At 36.5% G+C, this 25,404-nt stretch overlaps 1 protein-coding gene across 1 annotated transcript in view; it reads left to right on the top strand.

Moving 5' to 3' along the window:
* Nucleotides 1-10,245: 10,245 nt before the first annotated feature.
* LOC111139994 (butyrophilin subfamily 1 member A1-like) overlaps nucleotides 10,246-25,404 on the top strand; it is a gene marked incomplete at its 3' end in the record, with an annotated part of 54,878 nt that continues 39,719 nt past the window's right edge. The window contains exons 1-2 of the mRNA XM_022492387.1: nucleotides 10,246-10,648; nucleotides 15,231-15,512. Coding sequence (XP_022348095.1) covers nucleotides 10,246-10,648; nucleotides 15,231-15,512 — 685 coding nt within the window. The remainder of the gene's footprint in view (nucleotides 10,649-15,230; nucleotides 15,513-25,404) is intronic.

Here is a 25,404-nt window from a genome sequence, read left to right as displayed (position 1 = left end):
CTATGTGGTGTTATATGACTGTCCAGAACCCAGCTTATGGAGGCTCCCTACCCCCTATTTATCTTCGGATGTTTTCCTGCTGATTCATGATTCCACACCTTCAACCTTGAAAAATCAGTCATTTGTTTTGCTTGTAGATTTCCACATATATTTCCTTACATCTCAGGCTGAGTTTGTTGGTATTCAGAATAGTTAGATAGGTATCCAGCTAGATTCCATAGACCAGATGAAGTGAGGTCCCCTACTCTTCTTCCTTCTTGCCTCCCTCCCCCTTGATATGATTCTTAATCACATTTTTGGATACAAGTACTCAACTTTGGATAACAAAAGAAAAATGCATATATATATGCATACTTGCATACATACACAAGACCACACTATATTAAAAAGTTTTTGCACAGGAAAGGAAACATCCAATATATGAAAGAGGCAACCTACTGAATTAAAGAAGATATTCTCAAATGATATATCCGATAACAGATCCAAATACATCCAAATATTTGAAAAACTTATACTCCTCAGTGCATAGGAAAAATATGAATCAGAATGATGTGCAGAGAACCTAGATAGACATTTTCCAAAGAAGATATACAGATGGCCCACAGGCAAATGAAAATTCGCTAAGTTTCTCTATCAAAGAAATGCAAATCAAAACCATGTCATACCACATTACACCCGTCAGAATACTCATATCAAAAAGAGAAGGAATACCTAGTGTTGGTGAGGATATTGAGTAAAAGAAATCCTTATGCACTGTAGGTCGAAATGCAAATTGTAGCATGTTATATGGATAATAGTATAGATATTTCTCAAAAAAAAAAATAGAACTACCATATGATTCAGTAGTCTATTTCTAATACTTAAAAAAATGAAAACACTAATTTGAAAAGACACATGCATTCCAAATTAAATAATACTCAGGCATAAGAAAGAATAAACTCTTGCCATTTGTGAAAACATGAATGGACTTAGATGGTCTTATGTTAAAAGATATAATTGAAGACAGAAAAGCACAAATGCCATACAATTTCACTTACATGTGGAATCTCGAAACAAAATATATGAAGAATCAACCCAGAAACAAAGTCATAGTTACAGAAAATAGACTGATATTTGATAGAAGTCAGGGAATGAGTATACGGATGAGAAATTAGGGGGATTCAGACGTACTATCTGCCAGTTTTTAAATAATACATGGGGATGTAATATACAGCATAGGGTAGATAGTCAATAATATTTTAACAATATTGCATGGTAATGGTAACCAGATATATTGGTGACCATTTTTTAATGTATCATTAAGGTTTACATCTGAAATTAAAACAAAATGATGTGTCAATTATTCTTCAATAAAAAAGAAATGAATTGTTTCATGAATAATAAATACCAAACCACACTGTAATGCACATGGTAAGCAATCTGCCAATGAAAATGATCGTGTAACACTTAATCAGTGAGACTGCAAGAGAGAAAGAAACCTCACCCACTTTTCCAAACAAGTTGGTTCAATCTATTACATGCATGTCTCAAAATATACAATAAAAACCTTGTCTTAACTAAAACAATTTGACAGTACTTTTTGGTACACATTTTAAATTCATATAGTTATTAAGGGATTATCTGTGCTAATCATTTGCTTCTATCCAAAAGAAATATAGAGCTTTCTTTACATGTATGAGAAGCAAGAAGTTAGAACTTGGAGCTATATGGGTCTAGGTTTAACATACACAGTGAAGGGGAAAGATGGCAGAGAAGTAGGGACCCTGTTTCAACCGGTCCCTTAAAGTGAACTAAATATCTACCTAAACACTCTGAACACCCATGAAATCAGCCTGAGATATAGGATTATACACTGCTGGATCTCTTCCAGGGCAGAAGACACCAGTGGAGATGTAAAGTGGAGTGGGAAGGCTTGGACTGAGATAGGAGGATAAGCAGAAGAAGGAGGGAACCACCAGAAGAGACCCATTGGAAAGCAATACCCCAATAAGAAGTTCCCTGTGGTTGGTAACCAGGATTAACTTGGAGTCTGGTTAAAAGCACTCAAAAAGAGCAAAAGCTCTTAAGGGGCAATTGATGAAATTGGTGGTCGTGGGCATGGGTCTAAGCCCACGGACCCAGGACAACCGCCTCTGGCAAACACCCGAGCCAAAAAGAGTGCAGCAGCACCTTCAGTTCCTGGTCCTGAGCCCCAGGCTGTGTGCTGCTTGGACCACCACTCAACTGGGCGTACTCCCGCCCACCCATGAGGGATTCTGGTGGGCACTGACTAGAACCACACACTTTTGCACTCTGCAGGCACTGTGTGACCAGGGTCTGACTGCACTCCGCACCTGCACCAGAGAAAGCATGGTGAGGGCACTCGCCAGCGGTCTCTAGGACGGCTGAGGGTCTGGACACTCCCAGCTTGCACCTGAAGGAACTTGGCACAATCTCTGGTCGGGATTCATCAGCAGCCTGAGTTGCTTGACTGAATGCACCCTGCAGTGTGGGCCCAGTCCTCAGACAGCAGTCCCAGCAAAGGTAGCCACCAGAAGTGGGATCCCTGGACAAATATTGCTCATGGTTTTAGTTGCACTGGGGTGCAGAGACAAGCAGGTGTTTCTGGCAACCCCTGAGACAGGGCTGGAGGCCCACACATGGTCTGTGGGAGGTTGTGGTGTTCAGTGGAGTTTGCAGAGTGGGAGTCTGAGTGCTCTGCACAACCCAGAGGGGAGCAGACTGAGGCTTTTCGTTGAAGTGGAGGTCTGGGTAGAGTTGGATTTTCATTAAACCTCCAAAATACTGCAAAAAGCTGCCAACCCCTCCCCAACAAAAGCCTGAAAAACTGGTTTCCACAGAGTCTAGCTCTTTTATAGGGGGCAGGGCAACTCAGCCTTAGCAAGACTGACTGAAAAACAATGTGTCAAGCCCCTTCCCCAGGAGGCAAGCCAAAAGAATGAGACAACAACCACCAAAGGGACCCCATAAAACTGTAAAACTCCAACATTAGGAGAAAACATATATTAAGCTCCTGGTATTGCCCTACAACCTGCATATTTCATACATACATTTTTTTTAAATTCATTTTCATGATTCTTGTTCTTTTAATTTCTTTAACCTACCTAACATTACAACTAGAGGTTTAATACAACACACTCCATAATAACCTTTTAACTTGAAATTTTTCATAAACATACCTGTGTTTTTCTTCTTCTTTTCTTTTTTCTTATTTTCTTAATACAAATAGATATAAGCTTCAAGGCAATCATTTTCCCCTATTCAATACTACCCCTACATATAAACCGGGTTTAATATCCCTTTATCTCTGGAAAGTTTAATCCTTTAACAAAGATAACAAGAGGAAGAACCAAAATAAACTTCCTCACCCACATCGAGGATTTATAACCACCTTTTCCTTCTGTTTTTCTGTGTATTTGTTTTTGTTCTGGTATTATATAAATCTTATTCTTGGGTTTATTTTGGCTGTTTTTTTTTTTTTCCTCGTCATTTACTTTTGTTGGTCTTTTTTTTTTTCTTTCCATTTTAGTTTATATGCCTTATAAATTTTATTTTTGGTGCTCACTCTGCCTAGGTTTTCTTTTTTTCTCTCTCTTCCTCTTTCTATCTCTCCTTTTCATTTTCCTCTCTTTTTGTTGGTGACTTCTGATTGTTCTGAAGTTTTCCAGGGTACACCTCACCTGGATTGTGGTTGGCATATTCAGCTATAGATCCCCTCAATCACTTCTCATCAAAAAGATTAGGAAGAGGAACACCCAACAGAGGAAAAATTCAGAGGCTGTACCTTCCCCATCAGAACTGTTAGATATGGATGTGAACAGTATGTTGCAAAAGGAATTCAGGGTAACAATGATCTAGGCAATGGCGAGGTTGGAGAAAATCATTAGTGACAACATGGACTCTCTAAAGGCAGAAGTGAAAGCCACCAGGGCTGAAGTTAAAAATGCTATGAATGAGATCCAATCTAATCTAAATACTCCAAGGGTATTAGTATTAGTATTAGTATTAGTATTAGTATTAGTATTAGTATTATAATAGAGTAACCGAAGCAGAAGATAGAAATAGTGATCTAGAGGACAAAACGAAAGAGAAAAAAGATGAGGAGGAGGCATGGTACAAACAGCTAAAAGTCATGAAAACAGAATTAGGGAAATAAATGATGTGATTAAATATTCCAACATCAGAATTATTGGGATCCCTGAAGGGATGGAAAAAGACAGAAGACTAGAAGATATAGTTGAACAAATTCTGGATGAAAATTTTCCCAGTCTGGGGAATGGCACAAGCATTCATGTCCTAGAGATAGAAAGAAAACCCCCAAGATCAAGGAATCTAGAAAAACCTAAAGGCATTTAATTGTGAGACTCATGAATCAAAATTTTAGACAAGAGGTTCTGAGGACAGCTAGGGGGCAGAGATTCCTTAAGTACAGAGGAAGGTCCATCAGAATAACCTCAGATCTCTCCACTGAAATCTGGGAAGCCAGAAAGGGCTAGCAAGACATATTCAGGGCACCAAATGAGAAGAACATGCAGCAAGAATACATTATCCTGCAAGGCTGACATTCAAAATTGATGAGGAGATACAGAGCTTCCAAGACTGGAAAGATTTAAAAGTGTATGTGGCCATCAAGCCAGCACTCTAAGAAATATTAATGTAGTTCAATTAAAGAAGAATGAATCAAAGAGTGAAATAGAACAGAAATTTACAGAGACAAACTATAGAAACAAGGACTTCACAGGCAACATGATGTCAATAAAAATGTATCTTTCAATAATCATTTTCTATGTGAATGGCCTAAATGCTGCCATAAAACAACAAAGTTTTGTAGATTGGATAAAATGACAGGGCTTGTCCATATGCTGTCAACAAGAGACCGATTTAGAACATAAAGATACATCCAGACTGAAAGTGAAAGGATGGAAAAGTAAATTTCATGAAAACAGGCCTCAAAAGAAAGCTGGGGCAAGGATTCACATATCACATAAATTAGATTTTAAACTAAAAACTCTAGTCAGAGATAAAGAAAGACATTACATCAATGAAAGGATATATCCACCAATAAGATCTAACAATTGTAAATATCTATGTCCCCCAATATAGGAACAGCCAACTACATAAGCCAAATGTTAATCAAAATAGAGAGTCATATTGATAAGAATACATTAATAGTAAGGGATCTTAACTCACCACTCTTAGTAATAGATCACCCAAGCAGAAAATCAATAAAGAAACCAGAGCTTTGAATGACACAGTGGACCAGATGGATTTCATAGATATATACAGAACATTCCACACTAAAACAACCAATACTCATTCTTCTAGAGTGCGCATGGAACTTTATCCAGAAGAGACCCCATACTGGTTCACAAATGAGGGCTCAACCAATACCGAAAGATTGAGATTATTCCCTGCATATTCTTAGACCACAGTGTTTTGGAACTGTAATTCAATGGCAAGAAAAAGTTTGGAAGGAATTCAAATACTTGGAAGCTAAAGAACACCCTGATTAAGAATGTTTGGATCAACCAGGAAATCAAAAAAGAACTTAAAGAATTCAGGTAAACCAATGAGAATGAAGACACATTGGTCCAAAACCATTGAGATATGGCAAAGGTGGTCCTAAGGTGGGAAAACATAGCCATTTAAGCCTTACTTTAAAAAAATACAGAATACATGAGCTCTCTTTAGAAATAGAGCTCTCCTTAAAGAAATAGAAAATCAACAACAAATTAAGCCAACCACATGCATAACAAGGGAAATAATTAAGATTAGAGTGAAGATCAATGAGTGAGAACTAGAGATACAGTACAACACATCAACGAAACTAGAAGCTGATTTTTTGAACGAATCAATAAGATTGATAAACCACTGGCCAAACTGATACAAAAGAAAGGAGAGAGGACCTAAATTAATAAAATTATGAAGGAAAGGGTAGAGATCATGACTAATGCTGAGGAAAAATATACAATCATCTGAAGTTACTATCAACAGTTATATACCAACAAGTTAAGCAATCTAGATGAAATGGATGTGTTCTTGGAAAACTAAAGACTTTAAAAACTGAATCAGGAAGAAATTCACAACCTGAATAGACCAATGTCTAGTAACAAGATTGAAGCAGTGATCAAAAAACTCCCAGAAAACAAGAGACCAGGACCTCATGGACCTGCTGGGGAATTCTACCAACATTCAAAGAAGAAATAATACCTACTCTTCTGAAGCTGTTTCAAAAAATATAAGCAGAAGGAAAACTTCCAGACTCTTTCTATGAAGCCAGCATTACCCTGATCCCCAAACCAGGCAATGACCCCATCAAAAAGGAGAATTTCAGACCAATATCCCTGATAAATATGGAAGCCAAGATTCTCAACAAGATCCTAGCTTATAGGATCCAACAGTACATTAAAAAGTTTATACACCATGACCAGGTTGGTTTTATCCCTGGGTTGCAAGGGTGGTTCAACATTTTAAAATCAATCAATGATACAGAACAAATCAGTAAGAGAAGAGAAAAGAACCACATTGTCCTTTCAAGTGTTGCAGAAAAAAAAATTTGACAAGATACAGTATCCATTCCTGATTAAAATGCTTCAAAGTATAGGGATAAAGGGAATATTCCTCAACTTCATAAATTCTGTGAAAAACCCACAGTGAATATCATCCTCAATGGCGAAAAGCTGACAGTCTTCCTTTTGAGATCAGGAACACGACAAGAATGTCCACTTTCACCATTGTTGTTCAACACAGGACTAGACGTCCTAGCAATAGTAATCAGACAACAAAGAGAAATAAAAGGTATTGAAATTGGAGAAGAAGAAGTCAAACTCTCTCTCTTCACAGATGACATGACACTTTATATGGAAAATCCAAAAGACTCTACTCCCAAACTACTAGAACTCATGCAGGAGTTCGGTGATATGACAGGATACAACATCAATGTATAGAAATCAGTTGCTTTCTTATACACTAACAATGAAAATGGAAAGGGAAATTAGAGAACTGATTCCATTTACTATAGCACCAAGAACCATAAGATACCTGGTAATAAACCTAACCAAAGAGGGAAAGGATCTGTACTTGAGGAACTATAGAACACTCATGAAAGAAATTGAAGAAGACACAAAAAGATGGAAAAGCATTCCATGCTCATTGATTGGAAGAATTAACATTGTTAAAATGTCTATACTGCCCAAAGCAATCTATATCTTCAATACCATCCTGATAAAATTTCCACTTTCATTTTTCAAAGTGCTGAAACAAACAATCCTAAAATATGTATGAAACCAGAAGAAACCCTGAATTACTAAAGAAATGTTGAAAAAGAAACACAGAATTTGGAGCATCATGTTACATGATTTCAATCTTTATACAATGCTGTGATCCCCAAGGCAGACATAGTGCTGGCACAAAAAACAGACACATAGACCAGTGGAACAGAGTAGAGAGCACAGATATGGACCCACAAGTCCATGATCAACTGATCTTGACAAAGCAGGAAAAAATATACAGCAGAAAATGTCTCTTCAATAAATGGTGCTGGGAAAATTGGACAGCTATGTGTAGAAAAATGAAACGACGATTTTCTTACACCATACACTAAGATAAACTCGAAATGGATAAAAGACCTCAACATGAGGAAGGAATCTATCAAAATCCTAGTGATGGACATAGATAGTAACCTCTCCGACATTAACCACAGCAACTTCTTTCAAGATATGTCTCCAAAGGTAAAGGAAACAAAAGCATAAATGAACTTTTGGGACTTCATCAAGATCAAAAGCTTCTGCACAGCAAAGGAAACAGTCAAAACTACAAAGAGGAAGACCAAAAAATGGGTGAAGATATTCTCAAATGACAGTACAAAGGGTTAATATCCAGGAACTATAAAGAACTCCTCAAACTCAACACACCAAAAAACCAGATAATCACATCATAAAATGTGCAGAAGACATGAAAGACAATTCTCCAAAGAAGACATACAAAAGGCTAACAGCCACATGAAAAAATGTGCATAATCATTAGCCATCAGGGAGATTCAAATCAAAACCACATTGAGATACCACCTTACACCAATTAGAATGGCCAAAATTAACAAGACAGGAAACAAGTGTTGGAGAGGATGTGGAGAAAGAGGAGCCCTTTAAACTGTTGGTTGGAATGCAAGTTGGTGTAGCCACTTTGGATAACAGTGTGGAGCTTCCTTATAAAATTAAAAACAGAGCTTTCCTATGACCCTGCAATTCCACTACTGGGTATTTACCCCCAAAGACACAGATGTAATGAAAAGAAAGACCATCTATACCCCAATGTTCAAAGCATCAATGGCAACTGTCACCAAACTGGAAAGAACGAAGATAACCTTCAGCAGATGAATGGATAAGGGAGATGTGGTCCATATACACCATGGAGTACTATGCCTCCATCAGAAAGGATGAATACCCAACTTTTGTAGCAACATGGACGGGACTGGAAGAGATTATGCTGAGTGAAATAAGTCAAGCAGAGAGAGTCAATTATCATATGGTTTCACTTATTTATGGAGCATAACAAATAGCATGGAGGACAATGGGGAGTTAGAGAGAAGAAGGGAGTTGAGGGAAATTGGAAGGGGATGTGAACCATGAGAGACTATGGACTCTGAAAAACAATCTGAAGGTTTTGAAGGGGCAGGGGGTGAGAGGGTGGGGGAACCACGTGGTGGGTATTGGAGAGGGCATGGATTGCATGGAGCACTGGGTGTCGTGCAAAAACAATGAATACTGTTACACTGAAAATAAATTTAAAAAATTTTTAAAAATCCAAATAAAATAAATGTAACACGGTGTTAAAAAAAAAAAAACATGGACAGGACTGGAGGAGATGATGATAATGATGATGATGATGATGATGATGATGATTTACTGACTTAAAATAAGTAAAGCAGAGTGAGTCAATTATCATGTGCTTTCACTTACTTGTGGAGCATAAGGAATAACACAAAGGACATTGGGAGATGCAGAGGAGAAGTCAGTTGGGAAATTGGACAGGGAGATGAACCATGTGAGACTGTGGACTCTAAGAAACTAACTGAAGATTTTGGAGGGGAAGAGAGTGTTGAGTTGGGTGAGCCTGCTGGTGGGTATTAAGGAGGGCATGTGTTGCAGGGAGCACAGGGTGTGGTGCCTAAATAATGAATCTTGCAACACTGAAAAAAATAAAATTAAATTTAAAAAAGTTAAAAAAAATACACAAGGACAGAGATAAGAATGCTATCATTCTTTATGTTTATATTTTAAAGTGATAACCCTAGATCCTTATGAAAGAAATATTTGAACATGAATACTGGAAGAAAAGACCTTTGAATGACTTAAACCAGGGAAAATTTAATTGTTTTAAGATTTGTATTTAATCTATGGTTGCTCATTATGTGTATATCATTGTAAAACCTTAGAAAATTTATGTGTATACAGGATCTTACACTTATTTTCTAAATTAGGAAAATATATAAATAGTCCATTTTTTTCTTAACAGAAAAACTGCATTTCTAAAAGTTTCTAATTATATTTCATAATTAGGTATATAAGATTAGATAACATGTTTTAAAGCTTGGAAATATTTGGTTGTTGCTTTTAGAATTCTCAGTTCATTTTCATCAGTAAGTATTTATTTATTTTTTAAAGATTTTGCATATTTAATTTGTTAGAGAGAGAGAGAGAGAGAGTAAGAGAGAGAGAGAGAGTGCACAAGCTGACAGAGTGGCAGGCAGAGGCTGAGAGAGAAGCAGGCTCCCTGCAGAGCAAGGAGCCTGATGCAGGACTGGATCCCAGGACTGTGGGATAATGACCTTAGCTGAAGCCAGTGGTTTAACCGACTGAGCCACCCAGGTGTCCCCATCATTAAGCATTTAAGGAGAATTTACTATCCACTCAATTTATTAATCACTGACCCAATAATTAATTATTGACTGATTCAATATTCCCATTTTTAAATGAAAATAATATTTTATATCACATAGAATGAATATAAAGCATAAAGAATGAGATTGATATAATTTGAATTCCAATCATAGGCAAAGGGAAAGCCCAATTAAGGTTTTATTAAGATTATATGACTATTGTACATTGACATCATGTCCTGTACTATCTGGCTACTCTTAAAGTGTATTGTGTATCCTTATTTTAGATCTGTTCATTAAATGGCTTACTGTCATTTAGCTTACTGTCAGTTAGCCCGGTTTACTTGCTAACTGATCAGATGGTCACAATGATGCCTGTCACAGTCTCAGTGATGATTCCATTGTTTTTGAAATTATTTCCAGGACAATTCTATGTGATAGGACCCAGAGAACCAGTCATTGGCTTGGTTGGGGAAGAGGCTGTGTTGTCCTGTCAGCTCAGCCCATCAATGGATGCTCAGAACATGGAAGTGAAGTGGTATCGTAATGATCCTTTTGGCCTGGTGCATCATTATAGTACTTCCCAGGTTGATATGGAGCAGCAGAGGCCAGAATACCAAGGGAGAACAGAATTCCTGAAGGGGAATATTACCAAAGGGCATGTTGCCTTAAGGATACATCCCATCCAACTTTCAGATGGAGGGGAGTATGCATGTTTCTTTGAAAGCTCCACATACTACAATGATGCAACATTCCAAGTGTTGGTCACAGGTAAGTTTCTGCAAATGAAAACTCATACACAATTTATTATTATTATTATTATTATTGTTGTTGTTATTATTTATTTTTGATCAGGAGTCTAAAGTATCCGTTTAGATGGTTAAAGTTGGCTAAATCTATACATACACTATGATGGAATGCCAAGAAATTTAAATATGTAAAATTATTCTAATCAGTCCATCCCAGTATTCTTTGGTGCTAGTAAAAATATATTTGCATCTTTTCTATGCCAACACCTTTACTTTGAAGGAAAGAAAGAACAGGGGTTATAGTAGGTATGATATCAGAAGATTCAGTCCCAGAAATGTATCTTAGTCTCTATTCAGAAACACAGAATGAACTAAACAGAGGCAGAAAGAATCTCACCAGCCTGCTATCAGGCTAGGTTTTTTGCACCTTGCTGCAGCCCATTCTGATAATAGTCCAATCAAATGTGGTGTTTCTGACTCCCAGTATGACATCCATATTTATTCAGATCCTTTCATAATTTGTCCCCTTAGATCTCACTCCTCTCAGATATTTTCCACACAAACAAGACAAAATAAAACAAAACAACATAACTCTACTGCCAGAATGAAAGTTAAGCATTCCAATTCAACCATGCACTGAGTGATAATCACCGTTTTCTCTATAAACATTGTGAGACCTTATATTGAGCTCAGATGATGAGTTTCTCTATCCTCTCCTTTATAATGGACATTAAGAGACATTAACCCAATCCATCAGATGGAGCCAATATTATTGACCTTCTTCCCAAAGACTGGGAAATTCTTCTCCTCCAGAACTCCCTTACCTGTTTCTAAATATTTCTACCTCTTATTTAGTGAAAATTCTGATTATGAACTAAGTAATCCGTAATCCATATTTACATACTAAAGGGTGGATGCTTATATAATTTTCATAAATTAAAAGGAGTTGTTGTGGAGAGACTTACTTGCAAGTTTTAAACACCTTTTTGAGTCAGAGTTTTTGTTACCTGACACTTTGATTCACACATCCCCTAATAGTTTTTCTGGAGAGTAAAGGAGCAAATAGTTGCCTCCTTCTGTGATTCCTTCCTGGATTTAGAGTAAATCTGCATCTTTAGGTAAGTAGACTGGGATTCCTCAGTGGAAGTCTCTATTGTATGCAAATGAGTGTCACTCCCATGGAGGCATTTAGCCAGACACTAGGAATGAATGACATCAATTATGTTTACCTATTCACTGAGTTTTGCCTTTAGAGCAGGGATCATTCACTCTACTATGGTAACTTCTGAAGCAATCCAGGTGTTAGACATCCACTTCATGAAGTCCTACAGACATTTCCTAAACCATGGGTAAACCCATATTAGGAGGTCTGAATTTGAGAGCCAATTGTTACTGTTGCTTCTTGAATAAACAATATGTCATTTCTCAGGATCATCTCAATTTTATCTCAGACTTAACTTGTTCTTTGTACAGTTATCCTATTACTAAATAGAAAACAACTTTCCACTAGTCTTCCATTTTACCCCAGTTTCTTTAGAAGAATGCATTTCCTATCTTGAATTTATTACCACTCAACTCTGGCATTGTGTTTCAGAATGAGTTTGTTATTAGCTGAAAAAATTGTTAGTTAACACATGTCTTAGAATTTACTTTACAATCTCCTATATCTTATAGATGAGGTTATCTGATACATCACTTTGTTGATTTTTCCAAATCATATATGCAAGGGAAGTTGTATTTGCTACCCAAGCACAATTTTTTAAAATAAAACTAAGATATGTATGTATGTACTGTATAGTGTCTAACATAACGTAATAAAATTTAAAAAAAAAGAGAAAAATAAACAAAAAATTCAGACATAAAAATAAATAAATAAAACTAAGATAAATCCTATGGTGATCTTAATTTGTACTGTGGATATATATTACAAAAAATAGTGATAAATTCCATCCACCTTTTTTACTAGGTCTAGAACATCCAAAGAAATTTTAACCAAACTTAACAAAAAATATTTCCTAAAAGCTAAGAAAGAAAATTGAAAGTTCTGATATTAGATGACATAACCTTATAATGATGATGAACACTATAGGTTTTCTCTCCTTGCAATGGTCATAAGACAATGAAAATCCCAGAGATTCAAAATGGGTAAAGAATGGTATTTAAGTCAGCCTGTGCTATGTCAGAAGCCATCCTGGCCTCATGTATACCAGTCAGAAACCTACAATAGTAGGAGAACCATGGTGACCTGATTTCCTCTCTTATTAGCTAACTTTTTTCCACTTTAGCCCTTCAGTCTTGACTTGATAAGTCAAGTTACATCAGTAATGGCTAAGGCAACATTTGGAATACATTTTTCAATCCTCTAAAAATATCCATTCCCTCACCCCTATTTCCCACTCCGATTTTTAATTGAGGCTTAACCTGCACAATGCATTTTACCCTTAGACCACAAATTTAATGAGGTAAAGAGAATGGTATAACTTGAAGTACAACATTACTTTTCTCTCTCCAAAAAATCAGATACTAATGAAACATTTATTGTGTTTCTACCAAAAAAAAAAAAAAAAGATTTATAGAATTTTGTCTTCAGAAAATACCCACCCATAATTGCATTTCTCTTCAAGTCCTAGAAGGTAGCCTGAATATGTGAAATGTAATGGGATAGCCTTTCAAATGTAAAGATCCTGGAAAATGAAAAACATATTTTCTTTGTATTCTTAATTGATGAACTCTTTAAGGTGAATAATATTTATTACAACCAAGTAAGCAGTTTAATAGAGTAATTTTTATACCCATTACATGGGTTGAGACAATTTTTATCTTCATTTCACAAACAGGGAATGGAGGTATAGAGAGGTTGGTCCATTAGTTGCACTGGCTTACTGTTGCCAGTCAGTACAAATGTAACTTTTGAATCTAGAACTTATCCTCATAATCATGATTCTCCATTGATTCTCAAAGCTACTATATTCTGAAAATACCATTTATCAGTACCAGCACTGGGGGACACCACTGTGCCAATGAAGTCATCATTGGTGTAACATGTTATATACTAACTCCTGGTGATTTGTCAGGGTCTGGCCCTCCATGCAGTATCAGATAACATTAGATCATTTTCTTTACCAACTTAATAGAAGGACTGCCATAACAAATTATTGCAAATAAGATGCCCCAAAACAACAGAAGTGTATCTTCTCACAGTTCTGGAGGACAGAGTCCAAATCAAGGTATCATCAGCATTATGGTCTCAGGGAAACATCTGAGAATAATGCTTCCTTGCCTCTTCCAGGTTCTGGCATGAGTTGTCTTATGCTGGGATCTCTACATTCTCTACTGCAAACTTCACAGGGCCATTTTCTTGTGTCTCTGTGTCCAAATTTCTTTCTTATATAGACCACATTCACTTTGGATTATGATCCACCCCAATCCTGGATAATTTCCTCTTTACTAATTACTTGTACAAAATGGTATCCAAATAACTGCCAGGTATTGAAGGTTAGGACTGGAACATATCTTTTCAGAAGACACATTTCAACTCACAATAGGGCTAATTTGATCCCAGTAAATTTGATCTTTGTTGTTATCACTGTATCAGTTACTCTACATAATACTGAGTGGAATGCTTCACTACTATCCACTGAACTAAAGAAGACAGTAGCTTAAACCAGAGCTTCTTTATTCTGTGGTAAAGGCAGAAAGGAGCATAGAATCAGAAGAATGGCTAGACACTGTGCAGTTCACACATTTCTTATCTTGATTGGCCACATCCATATAATCCACTTTTGAAGATGACTCACACTCTGCATTCTCCAGCCCTTAAGAAGGGAGAAAGAATGAAGAAAAGGTATCTCTTTACTTTGAGGGAAATGGTCTAGAAAGCATATACATCATTTTCATTTGAAACACACCATTGATATCTCAAAGTCACTTCTAATTTTAAGTCTGGAGGGTTGGAACATGCATTCTTAACCAGGGCTGATATATACACAGTCAAAATTTATATTGTTTCCCAAAGGGTTCTATCCAAAATGGTGGCTACTAACCATGTGTTAAATTGAAATTTAAATGTTTTTGATATACATTTGATTGATGAAAATATGAAATTCAGTTCCTAACAATATTTCAGGTACTTAGTAGCCACCTGTATCTAGTTTATCTGGACCACAATGATGTCAGTAACATTCCCAACATCATAAGTTCTTATAAAAAATAACATCTTTAGAATTAGATATTAAAAGATATTTAAGAATGACTAGTAATTTGCCTCAGAAAACCACCAAATCATGTGTGCCTTTAGCTTTGAGGTTCCAAGTGATTTGATGGATGTTTTTCTACCCAACTTTAAGAATCATCAAATAAATTACTCAGTGATGTTTCAAAGTGGGAGAGGTAAAAAGCAAACAATACAGACATGCTGGGCATTTGGGTACTTTATTAAATGTTGATACAGCTGGTTTCTTTTTTTCCAAAATCCTTTGTGACTAGCTTATTTTCTTAACTCCACTTTTATAAATAAGAAAATTGAGTTTCATAGAAGTTAGTTAAAATGTAAAATGGCAAGAAATCTTTTGGAGATGTGTAATATCTGTCTTTGACTATTCTAGTCTCAGGTAGGGCTCCTCATATCCACATTGAGCCTGGAAATAAAAAGGACTTTAAAGTGACCTGCATGTCCACGGGGTGGTATCCAGAGCCTGAGGTGCAATGGAGGAACCATCAAGGACTGCATCTGGCACCAGGCTCTGAGACAAAGACAATGGAAGGAAGTGGATTGTTTCATGTGGAATCATCTATCACAGTGGACAAAAGTTCAAGAGCAGAAGTGTCCTGTGTTGTAAGGAACACAATACTCAGTGTTGAGAAGGAAGTGCATGTTTCCTTGGCAGGTCAGTTATCATTAGCAATATCATTGCTAATTAAGAAGTTTTATTTTTTATCATTATGTTAGTCACCATACAGTACATTAGTTTTTGATGTAGTGTTGCATGATTCATTCATTGTTTGTGTATAACACCCAGTGTTCCATGCAGTCTGTGCCCTCCTTAATAGGGATCACCAGGCTCACCCATTCCCCCACTCCTCTCCCTTCTAAACCCCTCAGTTTGTTTCCTGGAGTCTTTGGTTTTTCATGGTTCATCTCCCCCTCTGGCTTCCCCCCCTCATTTTCCCCTTCCTTCTCCTAATGCCCTCCATGCTATTCCTTATATGCTGCAAATAAGGGAAATCATATGATAATTGACTTTCTCTGCTTGATTTATTTCACTTAGCATAATCTCTACTCCCATCCATGTCAGTGCAAATGGTGGGTACTCATCCTTTCTTATGGCAGAAGAATATTCCATTGTGTGTATGGACCATTCATTACCCATTCATCTGCTGAAGGGCATCTCAGCTCCTTCCGCAGTGTGGCCATTGTGGACATTGCTGCTATGAACATCAGGGTGCATATGGCCCTCCTTTTCACTACATCTGTATCATTGGATAATTAAGATCTTCTTGACAAAGATCTATGACTGACACACCAAGAAGAATATTCTAGTTTATCCATTTGTGATTCTTAATGTGGAAGACTTGTAAAAATTCATATTTGGTCTTGTTTTGTATTCCTTTTTATAATAGAAATGTCATTGTTCTACTTTATAAAAATGAATATATGAATGCACAAAGGCATTCAAAGTGAGAAAAAGTATATTGAGGAATCTTTCAAAGTTCCTCCTAAACTTCTGATCCCACTGCCTAGGGAAAGCTACTTTTCACTACTTGGTGTTTTCTCCCATCTGCCAAATTGGATTTGAATCCTGGCAGAGCCATTTACCAGCTTCATGATCTTGGGTAACTATTGAGCTCTCTGTACTCAGTTCCCGTCTGTTATATATGGGTAATATTACTGTCTACCTCATGAAATTTTTATAGTAACAAAAATAATTAATATCACAGGCAAAGAAGAGCTCAGACTTCAATCTATTCTTTATACCTACCGAAAGTGATCTTTCAAAGAAAGAGATTGACCAAAGTATCTCCTCCAACTTACTGTATATGCAAATACCTTTATTTGAATATTTCACCCTATCAACAGCAACCCTCTCTCTCTCTTGTCCTTCCTATCTTTTCAGCTTCATTTTTCATCCCTGTCTTCCATGTCTCTAATTCTCCCTGCCCCACATAATTCTCTGAAAATATTCAAACATGCAATACCCCTTGTAGCTTGTCATTGACACATTTGTTCTTCTTTTCTATAACTAAGAGTTTCCTTCTGGTCCCTCAATACTTTATCTTATCTTCCCACGAAACTGTCATCAAGTTTTCTGTGTTCAGTGCCCTCTTTACTCATATATTTTTGTGATTATATGTTTCACTATTTCCCCAGGTAGAATAAGAAACTCCTGAGGACATTTCATCATATTTCTATTATGTTTCCATTTCTTAGAAAAATACTGAGCCATAATATGCTTTCGTACAGTAGATAAATATTTGTTTCACCTCCTATCAACAAGCAAAGTGTCATTTCTTTTTTTATTGTTTTCTTACTATTTTTTTAAAAGATTTGTTTTTTTATTTATTTATTTGACAGACAGAGATCACAAGCAGGCAGAGAGGCAGACAGAGAGAGAGAGGAGGAAGCAGGTTCCCCACTGAGCAGAGAGCCCGACGCGGGACTCGATCCCAGGACCCCGAGACCATGACCCGAGCCGAAGGCAGCGGCTCAACCCACTGAGCCACCAAGGCGCCCCTTCTTACTATTTTTAATTTAATTTTATTTTTCCAGTGTTCCAAGATTCATTGTTTATGCACCACACCCAGTGTTCCATGCAATACGTGCCCTCTATAATGCTTTAGTTTGGGAAGTCACATTATTTTAAGATAATTAGGAAGACAAAGGGCTGATATATGAGATTTATAAAGAACTCCTCAAACTCAACGCTCAAAAGACAGATAATCACACCAAAAATTGGACAGAGGCCATGAAGAGACACTTCTCCAAAGAAGACATACAAATGGCTAATAGACACATGAGAAAATGTTCAACATCATTAGCCATCACGGAGATTCAAATCAAAAGCACATTGAGATACCACCTTACAGCAGTTACAATAGCCATAAATACCTTAAACAATACGTGTTGGGGAGGATGTGGAATAAGGGGAACTCTCTTCCACTGTTTGTGGGAAGGCAAGTTGGTGCAGCCACTTTGGAGAGCAGTGTGGAGGTTGCTTAAGAAATTAAAAATAGAGCTGCCCTACGACTCTGCAATTATACTACTGGTTATTTATCCCAAAGATAGAGATGTAGTGAAAAGAAGGGCCATCTGTACCCCAATGTCTATAGCAACAATAACCACAATTGCCAAACTGTGGAAAGAGCCAAGATGCCCTACAACAGAAAAAGGATAAAGAAGACATGGTCCATATATACAATGGAGTATTATGCCTCCACCAGAAAGATGAATACCCAACTTTTGTATCAACATGGACAGGACTGGAGGAGATTATGCTGAGAGAAATAAGTCAATTATCCTATGGTTTTTACTTACTTGTGGAGCATAATAAATAATATGGTGGACATTAGGACAAGGAAAGGAAAAGAGAATAGGGGGAAAACGGAGGGGGAGATGAACCATGAGAGACTGTGGACCCTGAGAAACAAACAGAGTTTTGTAAGGGAGGGGGTTAGGGGAATGGGTAAGTCTGGTGGTGGGTACTAAGGAAAGCATGTATTGCATGGAGCACTGGGTGTGGTGTATAAAAAAATGAATCTTGGAACACTGAAAAAATAAAATAAAATTTAAAGAAATAAACAATTAAATTAAAAAATAAATTAAACACACACACACACACACACACACACACACAAACACAGAGATAATGAAGAAGAGAACCTGAGTTTGGGAATGTGAAAGAAGCAAACACACATACCAAATAGAGGATTTTTGTTCAATAACTTTAGTATTACAAAGAATAGAGGAAATTAGGAATTTCTTTTTTTTTTAAGATTTTATTAATTTGACAGAGATCACAAGTAGGCAGAGAGGCAGGCAGAGAGAGAGAGAGAGAGAGAGAGGAGGAAGCAGGCTCCCTGCCGAGCAGAGAGCCTGATGTGGGGCTCGATCCCAGGACCCTGGAATCATGACCCGAGCCAAAGGCGAGGCTTTAACCGACTGAGCCACCCAGGCGCCCCAAAATTAGGAGTTTCTTACTGAGATTTTTATACCGAAGAAATGAGTTGAAACATATAATAAGATATTATGAGTTGGGAAAATATTATAAAGCTCTTGAAAGTCTGAATGTAGGAGATACATTTTTTTATATTTTAATATATTAATGGGTTTGAGATCACCAAATAAAAATTCCAGAGACATCTTGTTGAAATCTTAATGAGGGTAGTCTCTGAAGGAATGTGTCCTTGACACCTCTTTTAAAATAAGTGTTAATTAGAAAAATAACAAAACAATAGTTATTAATTTTACTGATTACAGTTGCCAGCTGGCAGATATCTCATAAGAAACCTTAAATTGAATTAAACATTTGTCTCTAAAACCTAGACCATGAATCCCATTGGGCTTTTTATCCAAGATGTCACAGTTTCTCCTTTAATCTTTAGAGAAGCTCCACGTGCCTCTCACTCATTGACATATTTTCAAGATCATATATATGTTTATGTAGAAAATAATTGGATAGAAAGAACACATGACAAAGTTTGGGGAACCAAAGGTGAAAAATTGGAAACAAATATGAAAAGAAATACCTTATTGCATTTGTAGGTTTTTATTAATTATGACAGAATTATTTGTTACATAGAATAATATTAATTTTGCTAAATCTTGATTGTAAGTACATAGATGTCTGATGCATTACTTGTATGTTTTCAGCATATTAAAACATTGTGATCATTTATAAAATAAACCTTCTGAATCTCCATACATTAGGAACAAGAAAGGGAATGGAAGCCTCTTTAGCATTCCTGAATTCTGTAGAATTCCAAGGAAGGATAGGTGAGGCTTAGAATCTGGGGGTGCCTGGGTGGCTCGGTGGTTAAGTATCTGTCTTCAGCTCAGGTCATGATCCCAGGGATCCGGGATCGAAACCCGCATTGGGCTCTCTGCTCAGTGGGGAGCCTCCTTCTCCCTCTCCCACTCTCTCTGCTTCTATTCCCTTTCTCACTGTGTTGCTATCACATAAATAAATAAAATCTTTAGGAAAAAAAAAAAGAATCTGTGTCATTTCTAGCAATGTCTCCGAAAAGAAAATTCTTGAGATCTGTTCGCAGAAGCCAAGTCACTGATGCCAAGCTAGATACTTAATGAGACAATCTCTGTTTTTCAGATTCCCTATTTCTTGAGGACTTTACTTGGATAGTGTGGTTGGTTGTTCTCCTGGTTCTCCTGGTCATCAGTGTAACCATCTGTGTTCTATTTCTGCGTGCTAGAAAAGCCAAAGGTAAATGAAACAACAAGAACAACAAACAACTCAAAGGAACCCAAGACAAAAACAGCAAAAACTGTGGGGATTGGGTTCATTTGTGGAAGAAGTACACTGTAATATTAACACAAAATTCATAATTGGTTTGTAGAGGGCCTTTAGCATTTCAAATTGGAAGCAAGAAAAAGTAATCAGAAAAAATATGTAAGTACATACTCAAAACTCTGAGCGTTTTTCAGAAAATAGAGGTTGTCTGGTTAAGGTCAATTATTTTCATGTAGTTTTGGGATCTAGGTGAGGTGCAGTGGAGTGGAATCTAGAGACAAAGACCAAGAAAGAATTATTGAAACATCTGTGGTGCAAAATGGTGGTTTATTAAAGCACAGGAGCAGGACCCATGGGCAGAAAGAGCTGCTGCTCTGGGGTTTGTGAGGTGTGGCTGATTATATATCATGGGATTTTGGGAGGTAAGGAAAAAGGGTGGTCTGAAAGAACTTTCATGTATTAAAGAAGACACACAGGATACTGGTAGTTTTGCCATTTGTTAAGGTTGTATTTCCTTTAAGTAAGACATTAACAGTAAGATAGTTGGGAAATTCTTGGAAGCATGTCACACTCCTTCTATCATACCTCCTTGTCATTGAGCTTTAGGCTTAGGAGAAATTCAACTTTATTTACATTTTTCTCTGCCTGAGCCTCCCTCAATTTTATGGAGGGGAGGATGATATTAGGGTTTCAGGAATGGAGTTATGGACCTCTGGAAGTTAGGCTATTGATAAGAAAGCTTTTTCCTTGTAAATAACTGGGACATTTGTAGACTTAGGGAGACTCAGGTCTTGCAGGATTGTGATCTCTACCAGTTAAATGTTTGTTTTTCCTCTAGGGCAGCCTGGAGTGCCTAAGGAATGTCACATATATATCACAGGGGGAAGTGTGGGGTGTCAGCTTCTGCCTTGTCCTCAGCTAGCATTCTTCTTCTTATCAATTTCATCAAGAAAAAAATGCACTTCATTTCTGATCTACACTTAAATTTGAGGGTTTAGAAACCAGATTATATCTCTGTTTGTTGGTTTATGTGCTTGTTTATGTACCCAGAGGTAATACAATTCTCTGTGACATCATTTGTTAATTGAAGTTAGTTTAGCATCAGGATGGCATTTTCTGGTTTCAGAATGCATGTGTTCTTTCATGTATTTGGGGGTGGGGGGAGTGTAATCTAGAGCAGTATTCAGAACATTTCTTCATGAGCATAAGCAAGAAGACATTAAGAAGTTAAAGTTTTTACCGAGGCCATGACTCCCCATGATGGCCTTTCTCTGCAGGGGGTGAAATGTCTCTCATAGAGAGCCTGTTTCTCTGTCCTTTAAATTGATAACTTTTATCTAAGCAGGACTGACTACCATAGGCTGTGACCCTTCTGTGCCTCACTTTTCAATGTGTCTGCTGAGATCTTTAAACAAATGCTCTCCTTGGAACTAATGGAAGTGTTCTAGATGGCATTACATTAGTTATTCCTATACAGCTAAGATGTATATTGTTCTCCATTGATTGAATTTCCAGTATCTTAAGCATTACTTTCCTGCCAACTTTACCTCAATTTGTGTTGAAAAGAATCAGGACAGTAATCAAAGGTAAAACTAAACAAGGAAACAAACAGCAACAGCAACTATAAAAATTCCCAGAGTGTGAAGAGATGCATAGTGCTGTGTTAAAATGCTACTCTCATCACTTACCAGTTCACACAAATGATTATACTTCATATCCCTAAATTAATGTACAATGTAGACTTTTCTCAAAATGTCCAATACTGGGGGCATCTGTGTGGCTTAGTGGGTTAAGCCTCTGCCTTTGGCTCTAGTCTGATCTCAGCATCCTGGGATGGAGCCTGCAACAGGCTCTCTGCTCAGCAAGGAGTCTGCTTCACTCTCTCTCTCTCTCTCTCTCTCTGCCTGCCTCTCTGCCTACTTGTGATTTCTGTCTCTGTCAAATGAATAAATAAAATCTTAAAAAAATGTCCAATATTGTTTACTTAGTCAATATTAAAAAAATTAGTTTTTTCTAAAACCATTGGAAACATATTTTTCAAGGTAGAAAAAGAGGATTTATTAACTAGAGGGTCATAAATCAAAACATAAGGACATTATTGGGTATTCTTTGAAAAAGTTGACTAAGTGGCTAAGTATGTGGAAAATTTACATAATTTACAACTCTGCTGTCATTGCTTATTATCAATACACTAATTCAGCCAATAATTGTTTTGTTTAATTGAAATATTAAAACAAATTTTAATTTGAAAAAAATTGTTGATTATACTGGAATTAAAATGAAAAATAATAAAAAAGTATAGTTGACAAACAATATTATATTACTTTCAGGTGTACAATATAGTGATTCAATAAACTCCATACATTATGCTTGGTTCCCAAAGTATAGCTATCATCTCTCACTATGCAATTATTCTAATACCAGAGATTATATTCTCTATGTTGCACCTATCATCCACTTGATTTATTCATTTCATAATGGGAAGCCTGTACCTCCCACTCCCTTTCACCCTTTCACCCCCAACCCCTGCAACCACCAATGTGTTCTCTGTATTTGTGGATCTGGTTCCATTTTATTTATTTTGTTTTTTAACATTCCACATAAAAGTGCAACCATAGGCTTTGTTTTGTCTGACATCTCACTTATCTTAATATCTTCTAAGCTCATCCATGTTGTTGCAAATATCAAGATCACATTCTTTCTCTGGCTGAATATATACAAATCCATTGTCATACATATATATATATACATATATATATATATATAATTGTGAGATAGATATCTAGATATCTATCTCATATCTATGTATATAGATATATCTGTATATAGATGATACAGATCTATATATATGATATATAGATCTAGATCTAGATCTATATATAGAGAGAGATATAGATATAGATATAGATATAGATATCTAGATATCTCTCACATATAGTTATCTATATATCTCACATAACTATATATGTCTAGATATAGATATAGATATAGATACCTATGTATCTATCTCACATATTATTTGTTCTTTCATCTGCACAAGGACACTTTTAGGTTGCTTCCAGATCTTGGATATTGTAAATAATACTGCAATAAACTTAAGGGAACCCATATGTTTTTGAACTAATGTTTCCATTTCTGGAGGGTAAATACCCAGTAGTGGAACTACTGAATTGTACAGGATTTTCTTTTTATTTTCCTTTTTTTAAAATTAAATTTTATTTTTTTCAGTGTCCCAAGATTCATGATTTATGCACCACACCCAGTGCTTCATGCAATATATGCCACCACCTTTTTAATTTCCTAAATAAATCCTTTGCTCTTTTCCACATTGTCTGCAATAGCTTAGATTCCCATTTCAGTATGTGAGAATTCCCTTTTCTCCACATCCTTGCTAACAATTAGTATTTATTATATTTTTGATTCTAGCCATTATGACAGGTATCAGATGATATCTCTTGGTTTTGATTCACATTTCACTGGTAATAAGCTATGTTGACCATTTTCACCTGTGTCTGTTGGCCATCTGTATAAGATTTTTGAAAATCATCTAATCAGGTCCTTTGCACATTTTCAAATGAATTATAGTTGGTTTTTGTTTGTTTTTTTGTTTGTTTATTTTGTTTTTCTTTTGGTTTTGGTTTTGAGTTGTATATGTTTTATATATTTTGGATGTTAAAGTCTTACCAGATATCAATATGAGTCTCTTTTCCCATTAAGTAGTTTGTGGGTTTTTTTTTAAGATTTTGTTTATTTATTTATTTGACAGAGATCACAAGTAGGCAGAGAGGCAGGCAGAGAGAGAGGAGGAAGCAGGCTCCCCACTGAGCAGAGAGCCCAATGCGGGGCTTGATCCCAGGACCCTGGGATCATGACCTGAGCCGAAGGCAGAGGCTTTAACCCACTGAGCCACCCAGGCGCCCCTTTTGTTTTGTTTTGTTGATAATTTCCTTCAATGTATAAAGGCTTTACTTTAAGGATTTAAGATTTTTTGTTGTTATTTTTCTTTGTTTGTTTGTTTTACGATTTCATTTACTTATCTGAGAAAGAGAGAAAGAGAGAGAGACAGTGAGCTGAAGGGAGAGGGATAGAGAATCTGAAGCGGACCCCATGCTGAACACAGAGTCTGTTGTGGTAATTAATCTCACTTCCACAACATCATGATCTGAACCAAAACCAAAAGACTAATGCTTAACTGACTGAACTTAGCCACCCCTGTGTAAGGTTTTTAAGTTGGTCCAGTCCCAGTAGTTTGGTTTTTCTTTGCTTCCCTTGCCAGCACAGACATATACATACAGATGTTGCTAAGAACAATGTCATAGAGGTGCACCTAGCACCTTGTGTCAGCCTCTGTGCTTAGGAAAGAATCTAATTGAATTTCTCTCCATTTCTCTCCTTCTGCCCCTCCCCTGCTCATGCTCTCTCTCTCTCTCTCTCACTTTCTTTCTCTCTCATTGAACAAATAAAACTAATAATCATATATATATGAAAAATGTCAAAAAGACTTGCCTATGTATTCTTCCTATAGCTTTATGAGTTCAGACCTCAGTCTTTAAACCATTTTTGTTTCTGTGTAGGGTTTAATGAAGTGAATCAGTTTTATTATTTTGCATGTAGTTATCAGTTTACATAAGACCATTTATTGAAGAAAATTTATCTTCCCTGTGTACATGCTTGCCTCCTTTAATTGACCATATAAGCATGGATTTATATTTGGTATCCCTATTTAATTCCATTTATCTGTGTGTTTATTTTCTATGCCAGTAACATAACTGCTTTAATTATAATAGATTTGTGGTGTATTTTGAAATCTGGGATTATTACATATCCAGCTTTATTTTTCTTTCTCACCATTGCTTTGGATATTCAAGGCCTTTTGTGTTTCTGTACACTTGGGACAATTATTTTGTTTTAGTTATGAGAAAACTGTTATTGGTATTTAGATAAGGATTACCTTGAATCTGTAGCTTTATTGTGGTAGTATGGATATTTTAACATTATAAATTCTTCCAGTCTATCTGCATGGAATATCTTTCTATTTGTTTTTGTCATCTAAATTCATTTAGTTGATATGTTATAATTTTCAGAGTATAGGTCATTTAACTTCTTGGTGAAATTGAAACCCAGATATTTTGTTTTTCTCATGAAATTTTAAATGGGAATTTTTTTTAATTTTATTTTTTATAAACATATAATATATTTTTATCCCCAGGGGTACAGGTCTGTGAATCGCCAGGTTTACACACTTCACAGCACTCACCATAGCACATACCCTCCCCAATGTCCATAATCCCACCCCCCCCAACACCCCTCCCCCCAT

Source organism: Enhydra lutris, unplaced genomic scaffold (assembly GCF_002288905.1).
Source record: "Enhydra lutris kenyoni isolate GAN:26980312 unplaced genomic scaffold, ASM228890v2 scaffoldscaffold141, whole genome shotgun sequence".
Taxonomy (NCBI): domain Eukaryota; kingdom Metazoa; phylum Chordata; class Mammalia; order Carnivora; family Mustelidae; genus Enhydra; species Enhydra lutris.
This window is presented reverse-complemented; position numbering and strand designations above follow the sequence as displayed.